Below are 21,094 nucleotides of genomic sequence, written 5' to 3'. Positions count from 1 at the left end.
AGAAATTTGGATCTAGTAGGTCTGGTGTGGAATTCTGGACTCTTACTTATTAAAAAGTACTGAGATGATTCTGATACACAGACAGTGTTGTAAACTGTATCTTGATACCCCAAGCACAGCCTTGTTCAGACATTTTTTTTTTTACTGAGGGGGAAGGCAAGATCATTTCATATGAAAAACATTTCCTGGTTCTGAGTACGATGGGGGTACTTATAGCCAACCAATAATCCAGCTGAAAACAATTAGGAGAGCCAGCTAAAACATAAAACATCTGCTTGAAGGCATCAGCGAGCTGCTGAGGCAACCAGAACTTACGAGGACACAATCTCAGAGAAGGGGAAACTATATGTAGAGGTGAGCTGACATTCAGCAGTACCTTTATTCCTTGGGGAAATTCTGGGCATAAGGCCAGAGTCTGAGTTTTGGTTCTGAATATAGAAAGAGGCCCTAACAGGCAAAGACACCACCAGGGATGATTCTGTCAGTTCAGCAGGGTTGGAGAGACAAACTTAAGAACAAGAGGGGCCAGATTCCCAGTGAGAAGGGAGGGGTAAATAATTGAGCCCAATACTGTCAGTCTTCCTCAAGTCATTTTCCAAATTCTGAAGATGCATGAGACAGAAGGTTAAGAAGCTTAGCAGAAAGCCTCTGAAAAGCAGAGTGAAGAAATTTTGACCGTCTCATGGTTCTGCAGAAACAAGAATTAGATTCAGTATCCACTGGGATGAAGGGTCTCAGGGAACACACTCTCAGTTGGAACCCCTGGAGGCTTATGCTACTGGAGCAGCAGCAACAAAGAGGTGAATTAAATCTTGCCAAAACCCAACCCCAAGTTAACTCAGTCTCTGGTTGATTAAGGTGGTTAGCTCTCACTCTAAATGCTTTGCAAAGGACAGTAGGAATCCTTCTCTGGATGATGATAATACTATCCAGAGCCTCTACAATTTTTCATACTTGAAAGTGTGACATCCTATTAAAAATTCTCAGGCAAGCTAAGAGCCAGAAAAAAAAAAAATGACCCAAACCAATGGAAAGAATATACAATAGAAATAGATCCACAGAAGATTCAGCTATTGTAATGATTGGAAAGGGCTTTAAAATAGCTAGGGTTAAAAAAAAAAATCTAGGATTGATATGTTCAAGAAAATAGAGGCAACAGCAGAGAAAATACATATACAAATAAATAATTTCTCCAAATGAATTTGATTTTAAGAATCGTATGAAAATTCTAGAACTTAAAAATACAATAAACAAAATTAAGAATTCACAAATGGGTTTAAAAGTACAATTAAATAGAAAATATACCGACTCATGCATAGAGAAAAAAAAGGGGGAAAAAAGATGATAGGAAATACAGATGGTAAACAATGAAAAATTCTGACATATGTATAATTTAAACCGTAAGAGGAAAGGAGAGAGAAGAGATAGTGATCAAGAATTTCCTAAAAGATATAAACCACAAATGCAAGGGACTCCGCATACACCCATTGCACTCATGAACCCAAGCAGGATAAATACAAAGAAAACCACATCTACACACATCATAGTAAAGCTGTTGACAACCAAAGATAAGAAAAAATCCTAAAAGGAGTCAAAGGAAAAAAGACATTACTTTCAAACGAATAAAAGGGAGTGATAGAAACCAGAAGACAATGGAAGAACATCTTCAAAGTGCTGGGAAAAAAAAAAAAAAAACAACAAAAAAACTTGCCAAATCAGAATGCTATACCCAGCAAAAATATGAAGGATAATGCAAAGTTTTAGGCAATAAAACCCCACAAAAAACAAAAAGCAAAAACTCAACCAACCTTGGAGAGAACTTGTCATCAGCAGACCTGCTGTAAAACAGAGGAATTATTCAAATAGAAGGAAAACCTTCAGACAGAAGCACAGAAATGCATATTGGAATGAAGAGCAATATAAGGATAAATATGGAGGTTGATCTAAATGAGTACTTATTGTACAGAACAATAAGTATAAATTCTTGTGTGGCTTAAAATACACACACAATTAAAACCCATGACGACAATAAACACAAAAGGGAGATGGGTAGGTGGAGATACAGTATTTTAATGTCTTAGCATTCCTGGGGAAGTGGGAAAAGTAATTATTTTTTATAAGATAATAAGTCAAAAAGCAATGTTGTAATCTCTAAAACTAGTAATGTATAATTTAAAAATTAATAGAGGGGGTTAATGATATAGTTAAAATATTTTAATTAATTCAAAAGAAGGCAAAAAGCAGAGAACAAGGGATGTGAAATGGGTGATCCAAAATAAACGGTAAGATGGTAGGCATACATCCAAATATACCAGTAATTATATTAAATGTAAATGGACTAAAAATTTTTCCTGTTGAAACCAGGACAGAGCAATCTTCCAATTTCAGGCTGGCATGGACTCCGTATAAGACACAATTACCAAGTACAAGTGAAAAGGCAGGGATTCCTAGAGCAAAATATGCAAGGGGGAAATAACCTTTAGTTGCCAGCTCCACAGGGCTGAATCATGAGTAAAGTTTGAGCTAAGAAAAACTATCCTTTCAGAGTGCAGCTTGCTTTTTAACTTGCAAATGATGAGGACTTTAATCTGTCTTTGTTGCAAGATTTTTATTTTGAGAAGACCTCCTGAATGTGCCATTTAGTTATGCAAATGTAAAGCAGAGACTCTTTATGGAAGCTGTGTGAAAAGCTCAACTGTGCTTTGTTGTTATAAATTGTTTTAAATTCTTGCTACTGTTCAATCCCCAGTGTGGTCTTTTCACAGGATGGCTGTGGCTAGTTTTCTTCCAAATTATCCAAAAGTAAACACAACTCATCTCTGTATTATTTTTCTTCTGAAGGCCACACACTCTAGTCTCACATGAAGAACTCATTGTCTTTGTATTAATATGACTTTATCTGCCCTCTTTGGGAAATAAAAATCTGGCTATTCTACTAAAAGAGAATATATATATATATATATATTTTTTTTTTTTTTTTTTCTGGAGGTGATTTCATTACAAACGGACCATTTTACCTGAGAATGTGTCTATCTGATTCATCTAGGATGAAAGAGATCCTTTCTATTGGATTATCATGTGTTCCAAATTTCTCTACAGCTTTGGAGATGGAGCTTGGAAGTAGGTGATGAATGGCAACTCAGTCAACCTCACTGCATTACACTTCTGTTTCTGTCACTGTCAGGATATTGATTTGGCTGGACCATGATCTGAAAAGTTACGTTATTCTTATTGAATGGTCCAGAGTCTATGGTATGGAAGGTAGGGCTATGGATTAGAGTGGAGACGGGATAGACAGAAAAGTTTGGGTTCCCTCTCGCTGTGTCTCTCAGGCTGCAGTGTAGTGGCGATCATAGTTCACTGCAGCCTGGAACTCCCGGGCTCAAGCAGGCCTCCCGAGTAGCTGGGCTACAGGAGGAGCGCCCCGCCACAAACGGCTTTGTTAACGGCTTAAAAAATTGTTCATTCACGAGCAACATTATTTTAAACCGCCTACTACAGTACTTGTACAACATTATTCTAGGTGCTGGAGATGCAGTCATTATAGGAGAGCATTTACCAGGGAATGCATTGGGAATATATATATATAGACCACATGTAAGTGCAAAATGACTAGAGCAAACGATACTACTATAGAAGTTCAGAAAAGGAAGTCAGCATGGAAGTTAAGGCAGTGCGTGAGAGGGAGGCCCTTAAAAGCTAAAGCTGAGATAAAATGAGGTATTGCGGGCGACAGTCTAGGCGGGGTGGGTCGTACGGGGTTGGGGACCAGGCAGATAAAGGTCAGGCAGCAGGATACACTTCCATGTCAACGATTAAACTTTTAGTATGTCTTTTTCATGTCTACTGTCTTTCCAGTGAATGCAGAAAAAAAAAAAAAAAAAAGCAGGACTTGGCCAGTTGCGGTGTCTCACGCCTGTAATCCCAGCACTTTGGGAGGCCGACGAGGGCGGATCACTTGAAGTCAGGAGTTCGAGACCAGCAGCCTGGCCAACATAGTGAAACCCCGTCTCTACTAAAAATACAAAAATAAGCCAGGCGTGGTGGCGGGCGCCTGCAGTCCCAACTACTCAGGAAGATGAGGCAGGAGAATCGCTTGAACCCAGGAGACGGAGGTTGCAGTGAGCCAAGATCGCACCACTGCACTCCAGCCTGGGCGACAGAGCGACACTGTATCAAAAAAAAAAAAAAAGTATGACTCAATCTCTGCATCAAAGAGTTTAAACTAGATGAAAGGCAAGACAAAAAAACGTCCATACAGCCAGTAGAGGACAGGCAGGCCATGAAGAACGCCTGCTCGTGGTTCCGCCTTAAGTATGGACAAGAGTTCCGCACAGGGCAAGAAGGGAAGACCGGCTTTGGAATAAGACAAATCTCAGTCCCAAGCTCAGGTGCGCGCCACGCACTGGCTGTGTGACGTTGTCCAAGTCACACGACCCAGGTCTGTGGAGTTTCCCATAAAATGGCTCTAGTGAGGTCCAAGAACCCTCTCATCTGCTGGGGGAGGGAAGAAATGAAGTCACTGCTGAAAGGGCTTAAGACGGGTGCTTCTGGTTCCACCCTCTCCCCAACTCTTCCCACTGACAGAAGAGAGCCGTCGGGGCTGAGGACTGGAAGCCGCCTCCTCTCCGGCCCCCAGGCCCCGCCCTCGGGCTCCGGAAAGTCGCTGTGCGGGCAAACGAGTAGGGAGGGAGGGCTCACTAACTGTAAACAGACGCCGCCGAGAGTTCCCATCCTGCGTGGCTGCCGGATTTCCGTGCCACACTGAAGCCGCCCCACCCAGACGCCTGCCCTCAGTTTCCCCAGCGGTGGTATGGGGCGCACCAGCTCCTCCTTTCCCGGGTCGCCGTCTGACTTAAGCACGTGAGAAGGCAGAGAAGGAGTCCCCACTCACCAGCCTCCAGCCCCACCAAGTCCTCCTCCCACCCTGGCTTTGGCCTTTTGTACCGGCACCACGTGACCCCGCCGGCCGGCTCTTCCCTGCTGCCCCGCCCCGCCCTCCGGCCTTTCCCGGCTCTCGGCCCTGCTCTTCCCGCTCCCGGCCGCACCCCACCCGCGCTGCCGGGCCTCCGCCTCCCCTCGCCGCCCGCCCAGGCTCTTCCAGCTCCCTCCCCGAGGCCGCCGTTCCCTCGCGACGCTCCCCTCCCCCCGCGGCTGTTCCGCCGCCTCGCCTCCCCTCCCCCCGGCTGGAGCTCACTGTCTCCAAGATGGCGGCCGTGTCAGTTTGGGGCATCTCCGCGGTCCGGCCCGGGGCCCCGGGATCCCGGCTGTCCTTCCTCCCGGTAAGTAGCCGAGGGGCCGTTCCCGGCCGCCCCTGGCCGCCCAGCCCGAGGCCGAGCCGCTCCAGGGCCCACTCCGCTGCCTCGCGGGGTCGGCGGGCCGCTGCAGGCCCCGCCGCGGCCTGCGCCGCCTCCCGCTGCTCTGCGCCAGGCCTCGGGCTGGGGCGCCTTGGCCGCCCCCTCGCGCCCGCCCGCCCGCTCGCTCGCTCGCTCGGCGCCCGGCTGCCCCCGCCCGCGGCCCGCGCGCCGCCGCCCGGCCCCGCGCTCGCGGGCCCCGCGCCCCCGACCCCGCCGGCCGGTCCCGCCCTGGGGGAGCCGGCGGGTGGGCGGGTGGCGAGCGGCCCAGGCCGCGGAGCCTCGGGCTGGCGGAGCCGGCTAGCCCGCTCTCCCTCGGGGCGCGCCCACCCGCCTGCCGTGCGCGTGCTGGCCGGGCCAGGCCGCTTCTCCCCTCGCTCGCGGGCGCTCGGGCTCGGGCTCGGGCTCCGGCTTTGGCTCCGGCCGGGGGCGCGGGGATCCAAGCCGGGCTGAGGCGGCGAGCGGGGCTGACAGGCCGGCGGGTGTTGTGGTGCGAGGCGCAGCACGTGTGGTGTTGTGTCTGCCGGGCTGTCAGCCCAGCCGCCCAGGGGAGGCCGGGCGCCTGTCAACCTTGCCGCTTGGCCCAGTGCGCGACTGTCAGGCTCCCAGCACCCCGCGCCGCCCTAGAGCCGGCCCCCAGAGCTTAGGGTGCGGAGCAGGGCCGGGGCTGTGCACCGCTCTGAACTCCTTCACGTGATTTCATTGTTAACTTGTGCTCGGGGTCTGTTTCCATCGCGTGGAAACGGCGCAGCGCCCCGTCGGCGAGCTGCCGGGCTGTGCCGATCCAAGTTTTTAAAGTTTCTCGCTCTTTGAAAAGAGAGCGCGAAGACGTGTTTGGGGGTGGGGAACGGGGACGGGAAGGACTGTCGGAAGCGAGTTGCGCTCGCTCTAGCCGCTGGTGTACTTTCCGGGAGTTAAGATCCGAGGCTGAGGCGCTTGACTTTCCGAAGACCTGGAGACTGATGACAATCCCGGCTGGAAAGACAATGAGTGACTGTCACTCATTCTTTTACCTGCGAAGCTTAGTCAATTAGGACGTTCGTTCCCAGCTTGTGAAACTCAGGATGTAGCTTCTCATTTAGTTTAGACTTAATATCTGTATAATAAGCTTACTTGGAGTAATAATACTCTGATTTCTATCCTCTTGAGACCCTCACCAAATTGAAGCATGACTCTCCCAGGGGGCTTCTTTTTAGGCAGCTGGTTTAAAAACAAATCTTGGCTCAGGTTTGAATGTTTGCTTCATTCTTTTCTTTCCTATCAGAGTTAATAGTAATATCTCTTTCCTAGTGTGTATTAGTTTTCCGTTTGATTTTAATGTCACTACTGAGAATAGTTGCTGTGGGAGCCATTTATCTAGCATTGTTTATATTGTAATGCAAATATCTCTAGAATGAGAGCAGAAGTTCTAAAAAACACTTCAGTTAAACTTAATTTTTTGGAGGCAAAAGAGTTAGATTCAGAATTCAGTATTTTAGTGATTAAACAAAATTGCATCTACCAGATTCTTTTGTAGGGATACTGACTTTGATTCAGAGAGACAGTACATTTGTGTTTATGTTTTATTAATGTTCGTTTCAGGACAGCAATCTTGAATGTATATCTTTATTATTTGGGCTTCTCTTTAGACCCACAAGTAGCCAGTACATTTCTTTTTCTGTACCGTACGTTTGATATGTAGTATGTGCGTTGACCCCAGTGATTCTGGGCCTTCCTCCTTTCTAGTTTTCCTGTCTATGAATTACTTATACGCAATTTGGCAGTTGTGACTCTCTTCAGCATATGGATAGAAATATCTTAGTTTGGGTTAGGAGAAGCTATCAGCATGTAATTCTTAAAATTTGAATGAAAGTGGATTATTGTTAAATTCAGTAAGCACTTTCACACTAGGCTATTTTCAATAGTATTTTTGTTTCCATTAGGAAAGATTAAGGTAATACCGTAAACTGGGTGTGCATAGTGTATTCATTCTTTTCATATAAGAAAGAGCTAAAATTTTCTCAGTACTTTTCTGCCTTATTGACTGTTTTTGTCTACTCTGAATGTCTAGAATTTTGAAAGATGAAAGATTCACTCTTGCTTTCATTGCAGGATTCTTTCTACTAATCCAGATACTTCTTGAAGTGCTGACTAGTTTCTTGGGGAAAGATGTCAAGGAAGAGTTGAAATTCCTAGACTGATGAGCAGAGATTGCGGAGTACAGAATAGCCATCACCCACTCTGGTTAGTGGTAGCTTAAGGTCATTCTTAGAACATCTATCTCATCGTGTTTCCTCGTTGTATCCTAACTACTCATCTTTTTTTTCTTTTCTTTTTTATCCCAATGGTTTACATACATGATGGTTTTGGAATATTAATAAATAAGTTTGGAAATTCTTAAGGGTGCCCAGTAAACACTTGCTGTTTGATTGCTTTATGATGAGAATGCTTATTTTCATTCGAAATAGGTCTTGGTAGAAAACTGACCTTATTTTCATTTCTTTTCAGGCATAAGATGCACATTTTTCTGCTCTGAAGCCGGGAATGAAATTTTCTTGAGTTCTTACAACTTTATGACGAGACCCATGTGTGGTGCTATTGAGAAATTCATTGGGAAGTTGGAAGACATTTCGAACAACAGGTTGTTTTGGTTTCTATAGTACAATTGGGGAGGCATTCTATTTTGTGAAAGGAGGAAGGACTTAGGCCAGAAAACTTGTATGCTATGGTTAACTGGTTCCCAGCTTCCGAGAATCTTGTTTTCTATGGTGTAAAACTTACTCAGCATCAGGATAAGGGATAACGACTCTATGGATATACAGAATCCTTCACCATGGTAAAACTCGCAAACCCGCTTTATACTGAGTGGATTTTGGAGGCCATCAAAAAAGTGAAAAAGCAGAAACAGCGTCCTTCAGAAGAAAGGATATGCAATGCTGTGTCTTCATCCCATGGCTTGGATCGTAAAACTGTTTTAGAACAATTGGAGTTGAGTGTTAAAGATGGAACAATTTTAAAAGTCTCAAATAAAGGACTCAATTCCTATAAAGATCCTGATAATCCTGGGCGAATAGCACTTCCTAAGCCTCGGAACCATGGAAAATCGGATAATAAACAAAATGTGGATTGGAATAAACTGATAAAGCGGGCAGTTGAGGGCTTGGCAGAGTCTGGTGGCTCAACTTTGAAAAGCATTGAACGTTTTTTGAAAGGTCAGAAGGATGTGTCTGCATTATTTGGAGGCAGTGCTGCCTCTGGCTTTCACCAGCAGTTACGATTGGCTATCAAACGTGCCATTGGCCATGGCAGACTCCTTAAAGATGGACCTCTTTATCGGCTCAACACTAAAGCAACCAACGTGGATGGGAAAGAGAGTTGTGAGTCTCTTTCCTGTTTACCTCCAGTGTCTCTCCTTCCACATGAAAAGGATAAGGTAAGAATGGCATATGCCTCGGGGTTTATAGAGCTGATGATATAGGATGCTACAAATTCACATTTCTGGGAAGTTATATTCAAGTTTTTTGTTTGGGGACTTTTGTGGAGTGATCATCTCTGGTTTTTTATTGGTGAGTTGTAGCTATGAGAACTTCATAGATTTGTTCTGGTACTTTGAAATATATGAAGCCTAAGATTAAAAATGTAGAATGTTAATCTGCCTAAAAGAACTTATTTACATTACAATGAAAAAGTGGCATATGAGTTTAAAACTTTTTTTTTTATTATTTTGCTTGAGGAGTACTCCAGTGTGAGACTTTAAAACTTTTAACTAAAGGTTCTTACAACACTTTACTACTGGAAGTTGATGAGCACCCAAATCATGGAGACTTGAATTTGAAACAAGCAGATGACTCTGAGAACATTTTTCTATTTTCCATTTTGTTGCAGATTACTCGTTAGCCAGAAATGAGAGACAGATTCTCATGACCCCCAGGCGCAACTAAGCAAACTTAGCAATTCTTGTTTCTGCTGTTTGTGTTATAGCTTTCTATCATGTATTATGGCTTTGCATATGACGAAGTCCTAAATGTTATTTATGACAGCTGTAGTTGCATGGGACAGGAATACAGTATCCTAAATTAGAAAAGTTCTGGAGGGTCTGGAACAGTAGTTCGTGCCTGTAATCCCAGCGCTTTGGGAGGCTGGGACAGGAGGATGTCTTGAGCCTAGGAGTTTGAGCCCAGCCTGAGCAATATAGCGAGATCCCGTGTCCACCAAAAATAGGAAAATTAGCCAGGTATGGGCGCGCCTGTAGTCGTAGCTACTTGGGAGGCTGTGTTGGGGAGGATTGCTTGAGTACAGGGGTCTGAGGCTCCAGTGAGCTGTGCTCTCACCACTGCACTCCAGCCTGGACAACTGAGACCCTGTTCTAAAAACACAAAGAAAGGTAAAGTTCTGGAGAGTTGGGAGTTTTGATGCCCAGGTGTGTACTTTACTCTGTTGTGTTTTAGGGTGTTATTGTATATAGTTGAAATTATGACTTCTTAAACAGTAAATTTTGGTGCTTAAATATTTGGAGATTAGAATTTTGTTAGTACCTGTTTTTTACATTGACCTAGTATCTTAGCTGTAAATTTACTTGAGGTGCTCTGAATTATAGTTCCTTGGAGAGCAGTGATGCTTTAAGTTGCTGCACACCTTGGTAGACATAAGTAAAATGATCTTCATTTTGCTTAAGATGATGGAGGATACTCCTAGGGTGGAAAGATGGTAAAGTTAACATTGAATGTATTTTGAAAATTTGAGATTTGATCTCAGTTTGTTGTATTATTAGCAGCCCACTGAATACCTGTAGATTTTTCTTTTAACAATTGAAAATTAACGGTATTTTTCTTTGATGAAATTTTTAGAGATCTATTTTAGGGTTCCATTTTCCCTGTGAACATTGAAATAAAACATAATCTTACTGTTAGTACCCTTGAAATGATTCTCATATAGTCATGAATTGATAGAGAATCTCATTCATAAAATGGCTCTATGTAATTTGAGCATTTATTAAGGGTATGTATTAAAAATTCAAAGTAGACAAGCAATTAAAATGCTTTATTCTGTATTTTAGTGCTGTAAGAACTCTTACCTGTGGAAACTTTATCACATGTGGCTGAAGTTAAATACAATGATCGGATTTCTACAATTATTAAATGATCTAACAGGTTAACTGCCTGGAAACAGGAAATAATTTATAGTTAGATCAGTTCAGTGCCATACCTGTGAATTGGATGTTGTAAGTTCTTGTTAGGCCACCTGTTTGCTTTTATTTATTTATTTTTGAGACAGAGTCTCGCTCTGTCGCCCAGGCTGGAGTGCAGTGGTGCAGTCTCACTGCAACCACCGCCCCCCAGGTTCAAGCGATTCTCTTGCCTCAGCCTCCCAAGTAGCTGGGATTACAGACATTCACCACCACGCCTGGCTAATTTTTGTATTTTTAGTAGAGATGGGGTTTCACCTTGTTGACCAGGCTGGTCTTGAACTCCTGACCTCGGGTGATCCACCCGCCTCTGCCTCCCAAAGTGTTGGAATTACAGGTATGAGCCACCGTGCCTGGCCTGTTGTTTGCTTTTATTGTAATTACACTTGCTTGAATTATCAATAGATACTTTAATTTTAAAAAATGTTAGCTATATAAAAATGTCATTTGAGCGTATGTTTAAAAGGTAGTAAATATAGTATAGTGCAAGACAAATCCAAGCCCTAGAATCCTGGGATTTTACTTTTGGAAGGGACCCTGAGAACTGTCTAATCCAACAGTCCTTATTTTGCAGCTGAACTAAGGACCTTTGTTGAGACCATTTCATAGCACCTTTGCATTAAGAAAAGTTTAATTTAGTAGAGATGTGCTGTTTTGCTTTGACTGGAGTGCAGTGGTGTGATCTCAGCTCACTGCAGCCTTCGCCTCCCGGGTTCAAGTGATTCTCCTGCCTCAGCCTCCTGTGTAGTTGGGATCATAGGTTTGCGCCACCACGCGTGGCTACTTTTTTTTTTTTTTTGTATGTTTAGTAGAGACAGGGTTTCACCATGTTGGCTAGGCTGGTCTCAACTCCTGACCTCAAGCGACCTGCCCACCTCGGTCTCTCAAAGTGCTGAGATTATAGGAATGAGCCACCGCACCTGGCTCCATTTGCTTTTGGAGAAATAAAGCAAGAAAAACAAGTGATTTAATAATTGAAAAAATGAAAAAGAAATGCCCAATTGCTTACACAGCTTTCATATATAGTTGTTTTTTTTTGTTTTTTTTTTTTTTTGAGATGGAATTTCACTCTTGTTGCCCAGGCAGCCTCCACTGCCCAGGTTCAAGCAATTCTTCTGCCTCAGCCTCCCATGTAGCTGGGATTACAGGCATGCACCACCATGCCTAGCTAATTTTGTATTTTTAGTAGAGACGGGGTTTCTCCCTGTTGGTCAGGCTGGTCTCGAACTCTCAACCTCAGGTGATCTGTCCACCTCGGCTTCCCAAAGTGCTGGGATTACAGGCGTGAGCCACCCTGCCTATAGTGTTTTTTTTTTTTGTTTTTTTTTTTTTTTTTTTTGAGATGGAGTCTTGCTCTATCACTCAGGCTGGAGTGCAGTGGCACAATCTCGGCTCACTGCAAGCTCCGCCTCCCAGGTTCACGCCATTCTCCTGCCTCAGCCTCCCAAGTTGCTGGGACTACAGGCACCCGCCACCACGCCCGGCTAATTTTTTGTATTTTTAGTAGAGGCGGGGTTTCACCATGTTAGCCAGGATGGTCTCGATCTCCTGACCTCGTGATCCGCCCGCCTCGGCCTCCCAAAGTGCTGGGATTACAGGCGTGAGCCACCGCGCCCAGCTTAGTGTTGTTAACCGAAGTAACTAAATTTAGACATGTGGGAAAACAGAGTTTGTTTCTTTAAGTAGACTTATATGTGTACTAATCCCGTTGGAAAACTAATTTCATGATAATGTCTATTCAGTTAGAGTTGATGAGCTCTGTTCTATATTTTTAAATGGAGTCTTTTTTTCAGTAGTGAATTTGTTGTGTGACTTTCCCCAAAGATATGAAAAGTTTACATTCAAAATCATAATACAGTGAACTCTAGGATGAGAAATTATTCCTTTGAACAGATTATGTCTGCTCCTTTTATTGTATTTTAACTATTTTCTTTCCTTCTAACTACGCAGTCAGTTCCTATGCAGAATTGATGGTTTGCTGTCACAAACCTAGATGTTCTCAAAAAAAGAAAAAAAATTATCCAGAGTTTATTTGACAGTGATGGAGAAAGGAAGGTGTATAGGTCAGGAGTAGTTTCACTTTTAGGAATTAATTGGTTCAGCATATAGTCATTGAGCACCTACTGTGGGCCAGGCACTCTGCTTGGAACAGAAACAGTTCTGTCTTCTCTGGGATGCTAATGCAGATATTTCTATTGACCTGGCCAACTGTAAGGTGAAGATGAAATTCAAAGACTGTGTGGAGTAACCCAACCAAGTTCCTCTTTACTTTTTCCGGTATCAATTCTAACTTTTTTGTGTGTGTGTGTGATATTAACCTTTGGAAGGAACTGTATGTTAGATTTTCAGCAGCTGAGTGGTTTTGATCCTTTTGGGAGATCAACTATGTTGGAATACGTTTAAGAGGAGTTTTTGTGAAGGCATTTGAACTTTAGTGTGTTCTTTTCACATTGATAAGTACTGAGGAGAATCCATGGGATACTGTGATTAAAAGTTTTTAGGCCAGGCCTGGTGGCTCAGGCCTGTAATCCCAGCATTTTGGGATGTTGAGGAGGGGTGGGTGGATCACCTGAGGTCAGGAGTTCAGGATCAGCCTGGCCAACATGGTGAAACCCCGTCTCTACAGAAGTACAAAAATTAGCCCGGCATGATGGCGGGTGCCTGTAATCCCAGCTACTCGGGAGGCTGAGGCAGGATAATCGCTTGAACCCGGGAGGCGGAGGTCGTAGTGAGTCTAGATCGTGCCACTGCACTCCAGCCTGGGCAACAGAGCAGACTCCATCTCAAAAAAAAAAAAAGTTCTTACCCATGTTATAAGGGAAATTTGTTTTTTTAATTAATTTTTTTTGCATACAAAAACAATAAACATTTTCTAAAAATACATACAAACAAAAAGATGCATATCAAACATATTAGGAAGGTTGCACATGGGAAGTCGGGGAATAGAAATGGGGGGTGGGAGTTAAAATAAATGAGAGAGGGACTTTATATGGATCAGTGATAATAACTCAATCCTCTATTTGACAAAGAAGAGGGAGAAGGAAGAGGAAGAAAAAGAAAGTGGGATAAAGGATCAGAAAGGGAGGAAAATAGAAAAAATTAGAGTATGACTCCAGGGTAGACCTGTTTTGTTGTCACTGAGTTGGTTGGTTGGTTTGTCTGTTGTATTCTTCATGTTTCGCCAAGTTGGCCAGACTGGTCTTGAACTCCTAGCCCGAAGTGATCAACCCGCCTCGCCCCCCAGAGTGCCGGGACCACAGGCGTGAGCCACCACGTCCAGCCCCCACATTGCTTCTGGCCTCCGTGGTAGACCTCCCAGACGGAGCGGCCAGGCAGAGGAGCTCCTCACTTCTACCCAGACACGGGGCGGCCGGGCAGAGGAGCTCCTCACTTCCCAGACGGGGCGGCCAGGCAGAGACGCTCCTCACTTCTTCTTATAAGGGAAATTTTTGAGCTAACCTTAGTGTGGTAGTTAATAGTGAGTTTATTTATTTAAGTGTTTATTTACTATGTGCCAGGTGTTATTTTAATGCTGTACATATATTAACTCATTTAATCCTCTAACATAACTAGCTACTGTTAGGTTAGTTATTAATAACATAACAGTACCAGCAGTGAAGTAGCTACTGTTATTTTACAGGTGAAGAAACTGAGGCATAAAAGATTTCAGTAACTTGCTGAAGTCACACAAATATTAGGTGGCAGAGCTGGGATTTGAATTTGGGCAGTCTGGCTCCAGTGTCTTTCTAATAGCCATACTGACCACCTCTTAGGAGCAGTAATGTATGATGGCTGTCACTGCACTCAAGTACAGAATTGTGAATGTCCTTGGTGTTAACTTCGTAGCACATTTCCTAATTGTAAAAGGACAAATTCCCCCCCGCTCATTGTTTGTGTCCGTTTTTCTTTTTTTTGCAGAACAGATTTGAAAACTCACTTTGGACCAGTGATAAGAATACGTTAGGAACCAAAGATTATGAGTAATTTAGTTTTGTATGTCTGAGGTCCATTAAAAAAAGGTTTCACCTACATGCCATTTTTTTCCCTTAAAGATAATTTCTGTGCTAACTAGTTTTCATTTCAGTTGTCACTAACATTTTCTGATAGGCAAGGTAGGGATCAGTTGTATGGCGGTACCAGAGTGCTTTAATTTGGGACAGAAATACTGTTTTCCTTGAATCATGGGATTATAGGTGAGGAGGAGTGTGTAACTGGCTTAAATAGCATCTTCCTCTTTGTAAATTTCTTTTTGAAATATAGATATTACTGTAAGGTAATTTGTTCCATTTACTTCACTTACTCATTATTTATTTAGCAAACGTTTGAATGCCTGCCATGAACAGTGGATTTAGGATTTAGGTCCTGTTAGGGGATTAAAGCAGACAGAATAGAGATACAAAATACATTTTTTGAAAGCCTTTTTTAGTTTATGAACTGTAATTTTTTTACATTATTATTTTTTCATAACAAGTATCATGACTCTGAGAAATAATAAAATGTTTAGTGGGCAAAGCAATTATTTGAGATTGTGGTGGTCCATTTAAAAAATTATCTTTATATAGTGAGTCTTGGAAAGATTCAATTTCCTTTCAAGAATAATTTTCACCTTGATTTCAAACTTCTGAGTTCATTTTTACACACTGACATAATTTACTTGAATGTAGTTTGTGTTCTGTATTACTAGCTCAGAAAAATATTCTCTTTCATGGTAATCAGCCAAATTATTAAAAGTGTTGTTATTCGGTGGCATAGTATTTTGGAACAGAATTATAATTTGCTAAAGCATTCAGTTGGAAAGGGAAGAGAAGGTATTGTCAACTAATGTTGTTGTTGAGGTTACTCCCAGCTGGGTAACCTGGAGCAGAAAGATCCAATGATAAATCTCTTGCCTTCCACTCTAAGTTACGTCTCAATATGGTCAACTCTTAGTAGAGTCCAAATTATTTTGTTTTATTGGAATTTATATTTTAAATTATAGAGGAAGTAGAGCTTTGACAGGAATTTAGAATTTAAGTTTTTGATGTAGAGATACTGATTAAAATGGGGATTTTTTTTTTTTTTTTTTTTTTTTTTTTTAAGAGATGGAGTCTTGCTTTGTTGCCTAGGCTGGAGTGCAGTAGTGCAACCTCCACCTCCTGGGTTCAAGTGATTCTCCTGCCTCAGGTCCCGACTAAGCTGGGATTATAGGCGCACGCCACCATGCCTGGCTAATTTTTATATTTTTAGTAGAGACGGGGTTTCACCAGGTTGGCCAGGCTGGTCTAGAACTCCTGACCTCATGATCCACCTGCCTCGGCCTCCCAAAGTGCTGGGATTACAGGCGTGAGCCACCGCACCCAGCCAGGGATATGTTTTTAAGTTACTGAAAGTTAAGAGTGATAAAGTTTTGATTTAACTATTTGGAAATGACCTTTATAGTAGAATAGTTTCACATTTTATATGTTAGAATTGTGGTATTTTATAAGAAGATTGTTAACCAATATAAGCTTGGAAATTTCAATTTCAGATACTCTGTTGCTTTGATACTGTATAAAAAGGCAATGAATAGTTGTCCTTGCTGTTAAATTCAGGGCTGTGTGAACTACTTGACAGAATGATTGTTCACTTTGAAAAAAAAAAAAAATCTTCTGAAAGCAAAAGATAAAATATTGAGGATACAGTGACGTGGAAAATGTAGATATTATATCATCAAGTGTGAAATGGATTGATCTCAGTAATTGTTATATTTAATAATTTAAACATTTTTTATGACATGCATTTCTTTTCTTTTTTTTTTTTTTTTGAGATGGAGTCTTGCTCTGTCGCTTAGGCTGGAGTGCGGTGGCCCAGTCTCGGCTCACTGCAACCTCCGCCTTCCAGGTTGAAGCAGTTCTACTGCCTCTCCCCTCCTGCTGGCTGCGATTACAGGCGTGTGCCACCATACCTACCTAATTTTTGTATTTTTAATAGAAACGGGGTTTCACCATGTTGGCCAGTTCTGTTCTTGAACTACTGACCTCAGGTGATCCGCCCACCTCCGCCTCCCAAAGTGCTAGGATTACAGGCGTCAGCCACCATGCCCGGCCCATGCCGTACATTTCTGACATCATTGTTTATACCAGTTTGTTTTTGACTCCAAATGTAACGGGAGCAGTGGGCTAGAAATAAAAATTTGTTACTAACAAGTCATTGAGGTGGATTAATTGTAAATCTGGTTAGGAATTAATTTTGTCTTAGCAGATTTATTCTTCAAAAATTCAGAAATTTAAAAATAACTCAGAGATACGTTTGTAAAATAGTATCTGTTTAAGTACAATCAGCTGTACAGTTTTTTGGTTTTTTTTGTTTTTTTTTTGTTTTTTTTTGTTTTTTTTTGAGACGGAATCTCACTCTTGCCCAGACTGGAGTGCAGTGGCGCAACCTTGGCTCACTGCAACTTCTGCCTCCCAGGTTCAAGTGATTCTCCGCCTCAGTCTCCCAAATAGCTGGGATTATAGGCATGCGCCACCAAACCCGGCTAATTTTTGTATTTTTAGTAAAGATGGGGCTTCACTATGTTGGCCAGGCTAATCTCAAACTCCTGATTGGCCTCCCAAAGTGCTGGGATTATAGGTGTGAGCCACTGTACCTGGCCAACTGTACAGATTTTTTTGATCTTCTAGTTCACCTATGAGCGCAATGATTTTTGGTAATTTTCAGCACACGACACACCTTGAAATAAAACTACTGAGCTACTAAAGCTTGGGTTAGCCATTACTAATCCAAAGTTCTATACCAAACCAATTTTTCTTTTCTTTTTTTTTTTTTTTTTTTGAGACAGAGTCTTGCTCTTGTCACTTAGGCTGGTGTGCAGTGGTGCGATCTCGGCTCACTGCAACCTCCGCCTCCTGGATTCCTGGGTTTAGGCAATTCTCCTGCCTCAGCCTCCCGAGTAGCTGGGATTACGGGCACCCGTCACCACGCCCGGCTAATTTTTTATATTTTTATTAGAGACAGGGTTTTGCCATGTTGGCCAGGCTGGTCTCGAACTCCTGACCTCAGGTAATTCACCCACCTCAGCCTCCCAAAGTGCTGGGATTACAGGTGTGAGCCACCACGCCCAGCCACCAATTTTTCTTATACTTTACATTTTTCTAGCAAATAAGTACTTTTTCTTGGTCTACCTTCCAATTGGTGAAATAAAGGGAAGGAATTAATGAAGACATCAGGTACCACAAATGGCTTCAGGAATAGAAATCTAGAGGATCTAATGGTCTTAACCTCGTTTTTTCTTTGCTCTGTATCAATAGGCTAAGGGAATGTAAAGAGTTGCTTATAGAAACCTATTAATAGCTAACATTTGTTAAGGGCTGATGATGTGTTGGGGACTTTTTTTTTTAAGTGTTTTAACATATACTTTCTTATTGAAGTCTCGAACTCTGTATGATTAAGTTTTATAGGCATAATATATTTATATAATAGGTATTTAATAGTATTTAATAATACAAGTTTTCAGCCGGGCACGGTGGCTCACGCCTGTAATCCCAGCACTTTGGGAAGCCGAGGCAGGCGGATCTCGAGGTCGGGAGATTGAGACCATCCTGGCTAACATGGTGAAACCCCGTCTCCACTGAAAAATACAAAAAAAAAATTAGCCGGGCGTGGTGGCGGGCGCCTGTAGTCCCAGCTACTCGGGAGGCCAAGGCAGGAGAATGGCGTGAACCCGGGAGGTGAAGCTTGGCAGTGAGCCAAGATTGCGCCACTGAACTCCAGCCTGGGTGACAGAGTGAGACTCCATCTCAAAAAAAAAAAAAAAATAACAATAATACAAGTTTTCATTATGTCTTATAGAAAACCAAATGGAAAAGGAATATAAGGAAATGCAAAATACATTAAATTTCTTTTTACCCTTGCTGCCTGTTTTTTCTTTAGTTCATCCTGGACATGTGGGCCAATACTTTTTTGTTACACTTACGTTTAATACTAGGAGAGCAAATACATAATAGGAACTGTGATGAATCTGGAAAGAAAATTTATGTCATTCAGTCTTCTTGAAGCTGTAAGAATCTCCTTAACATCTATTAGATTTATTTTCTCTTTGCATTTAAAGTTTTGGAGAAAATATCTTTGTCATACCGACTTGGTTCTTAGCTATGTAAGAGGACTAAATCTAGGTGCCAAGTTTGCTGGTTTAAAAAGAATTAAAAATTTATTTTTTTTTGGTGACCTGCAGAGTGTTTCTTAAAATTATAATAATGAATACTTTTCATGCTCTGATTTATGTATGGGAATTATTAAGAGCTTCATTCTGATAAAGGTATTTACCACTTGGCTACTCAGGGGTGGAGTCATTTCACAAAGGATCCGCAGCGAATGAATTAGACCAGGAGTAACTTCACCCTTCTGCTTGTCCCAGCTGGAGCAGGATTAGGACTCATTCAGCTGCAGCTGGTTCCCAGGAAAATGAAAGCAGTTCCTTCTGGTTTTTTCCTTTCATATGAAAGTCATAGTTCCCAACAGATGGCTTTCATCAGCCCTGTACATGTATCTGTAAATTCAAGGCCAAGGAATTATTTTCAACTTCATTAGGGAACAGGTGAAGAAACCGTTTGTAGTATGGCATTATTTTATTAGGGGTTGAAATTAAGCATAGAGATTACAGTAGTATGCCATTCTGGGTCAAAATAGTTTTTAACTGTCAGCAATTTAAAAAAAAAAAAAAAGACTGCTAAGGAAAAGTAAGTCTGGTTGTAGTGTTGATTGAGGTATCTTTTATGGTTGAATTGTATTATGCTTACAAAATATAGATTATTAGAAAAAAAGACTTGTATCTTCTGCATTGTGTAGAATGTTCAGCCAGTAGCAATCTTGGATCACAGTGATTCTAATCTGATTTCACAAATAATAGGGAAATTTGAGAGCCAAAGAGGTTGAAGTGTCTTGTCCAGTGCCACACAGCAAGTGGAAGAATTGGTCAGGCCTTTCTCAGTTCTGTGCTTTTTTCATTATGCTGTAGTACTGCTTTATAGTATTAGAGAGCAGTGAGCCTAAAATAATTTAGTTAGAATTCTCTTCGTTAATGGAAACCATAGAATAAACCTTGTCTAGAGAATTTTGGTGGTATTGTAAACCAAAAGTATATAAATCTGGTATTTCAGTGTGTGAAAATAGCTATACACTCTTGTTAGAGTTTTGAAACAACTTTTTGGGAAAGGACTGCTTTCTTTTTTTTTTTGAGACGGAGTCTCGCTCTGTCGCCCAGGCTGGAGTGCAGTGGCGCAATCTCGGCTCACTGCAAGCTCCGCCTCCCGGGTTCACGCCATTCTCCTGCCTCAGCCTCTCCGAGTAGCTGGGACTACAGGCGCCCGCCACCACGCCTGGCTAATTTTTTGTATTTTTAGTAGAGACGGGGTTTCACCGTGGTCTCGATCTCCTGACCTCGTGATCTGCCCGCCTCGGCCTCCCAAAGTGCTAGGATTACAAGCGTGAGCCACTGTGCCCGGCCTAGGACTGCTTTCTTATGGCCCAAATTAGAGGAATCAAGGTTTTCTTATGTTGTTGGCTAAATATTAGAAGAGGACATGTTGAGCTACCTTAATGCTGGAAGAAAAAGTACTTGAGTTTTGGAAAAAAAAGTCCATTTAAAGGTAAGTCTAATTTTCAGTAGGTCTGCAACACAAATGACCTCTGAGTGACTTGGATAATTGGTTAGAATTTAAAATTCTTGAGACTGAACTAGAGATAGCAAGGTACAAACCTTTCTATTAATTAATGAAGTAATTTTTACCAAAGACATTAAATATGGGTGGACCAAAAGTGCATAGTCTAGCACTTCCATAAACATAGTGTCTGGGAGGAGCTTGAGAGATTTGTAATGTTACCTGTAAACAGACCGTGTGGGGAAGACCGCAGACAGCACTTCATTTTTTGTCTTTATTGGTCTTTATGACTAACACTTCATCTCTGCATCACTTCTGCTTTGCTGTAAAACTTAGCAAGTACATTAGAATAGTGGCAAATAAAGGTTAAGATTGAGGACAGTTGTTTGTAAAATAACTAGGCGATTTTAAGATTATAGGTGTAACTTGTTAAGAAGAAGAAAACTGATGTGGAAATGAAATCTGGCAGCCAAAAAAAAAAAAAGAGCTTTTAATGTGTGAAAGAAGATAGTTGCTTCTTTTGCCGTTTACCTTTTATGTAGAATAGGTGATTCCGCAGATCTAGAGGTGTTGTCAGACTTGTACTATGGGCTGCGTTTTCCTCCAGGGAATTGTGAACTGTAGTTGACCTGAAGAGCTGCTAAGTGTTGGTTTTCAATTCTTTGAGCTTAGTAAAGTCTAGGTTCCTTTTTTCTTAGTCATTGGGTACAGTGAAGCATTTAACTCCTGAGTTTTCTAGAACCTTTAACGGAACTCTCAGAAACATTATTACTATTTTTGTGTGTGGAGTGTGATTCTGTACTTCAGTGGTTTCCCAATTTTTCTATTCAGGGCATCTTTAAATATCTAACTTACTATTTACACCCTCTTTCACCATTTTCCTGCCTTACCTTTTCCCATGCCACTCAGTTTTTCTTTAATTCTGTAACATAAATCCAAAGCCCTATTCTTTGGAAAGC

The 21,094-nt window shown here is 42.1% G+C and overlaps 1 protein-coding gene and 1 non-coding gene across 5 annotated transcripts in view; both read left to right on the top strand.

The window, feature by feature from the left end:
* The first annotated feature begins 5,142 nt into the window (after window positions 1–5,142).
* The window catches only part of KAT6A (lysine acetyltransferase 6A), a 125,053-nt gene continuing 109,101 nt past the window's right edge, over window positions 5,143–21,094 (top strand). For 2 of the 4 annotated variants that reach the window (XM_055296048.2, XM_055296047.2), the window contains exons 1-2: window positions 5,143–5,282; window positions 7,842–8,766. In XM_055296048.2, the coding sequence (XP_055152023.1) occupies window positions 8,167–8,766 (600 nt within the window). In that variant the 5' untranslated portion in view covers window positions 5,143–5,282; window positions 7,842–8,166. Of the gene's footprint in view, window positions 5,283–7,445; window positions 7,578–7,841; window positions 8,767–21,094 lie in introns of all 4 variants that reach the window. The other 2 variants (XM_063610955.1, XM_063610956.1) reach the window with 2 other exon arrangements.
* On the top strand, window positions 14,458–14,529 carry LOC129492436 (small nucleolar RNA SNORD112). Its single transcript, XR_008660883.1, has one exon. It is a non-coding gene; the product is annotated as a small nucleolar RNA SNORD112 (small nucleolar RNA).

The sequence above is a fragment of the Symphalangus syndactylus genome, chromosome 10 (genome assembly GCF_028878055.3).
Source record: "Symphalangus syndactylus isolate Jambi chromosome 10, NHGRI_mSymSyn1-v2.1_pri, whole genome shotgun sequence".
NCBI classification, from domain to species: Eukaryota; Metazoa; Chordata; class Mammalia; order Primates; family Hylobatidae; genus Symphalangus; species Symphalangus syndactylus.
The sequence above is the reverse complement of the archived record's forward strand: the minus strand, read 5'-3'. Positions and strand labels throughout refer to the sequence as shown.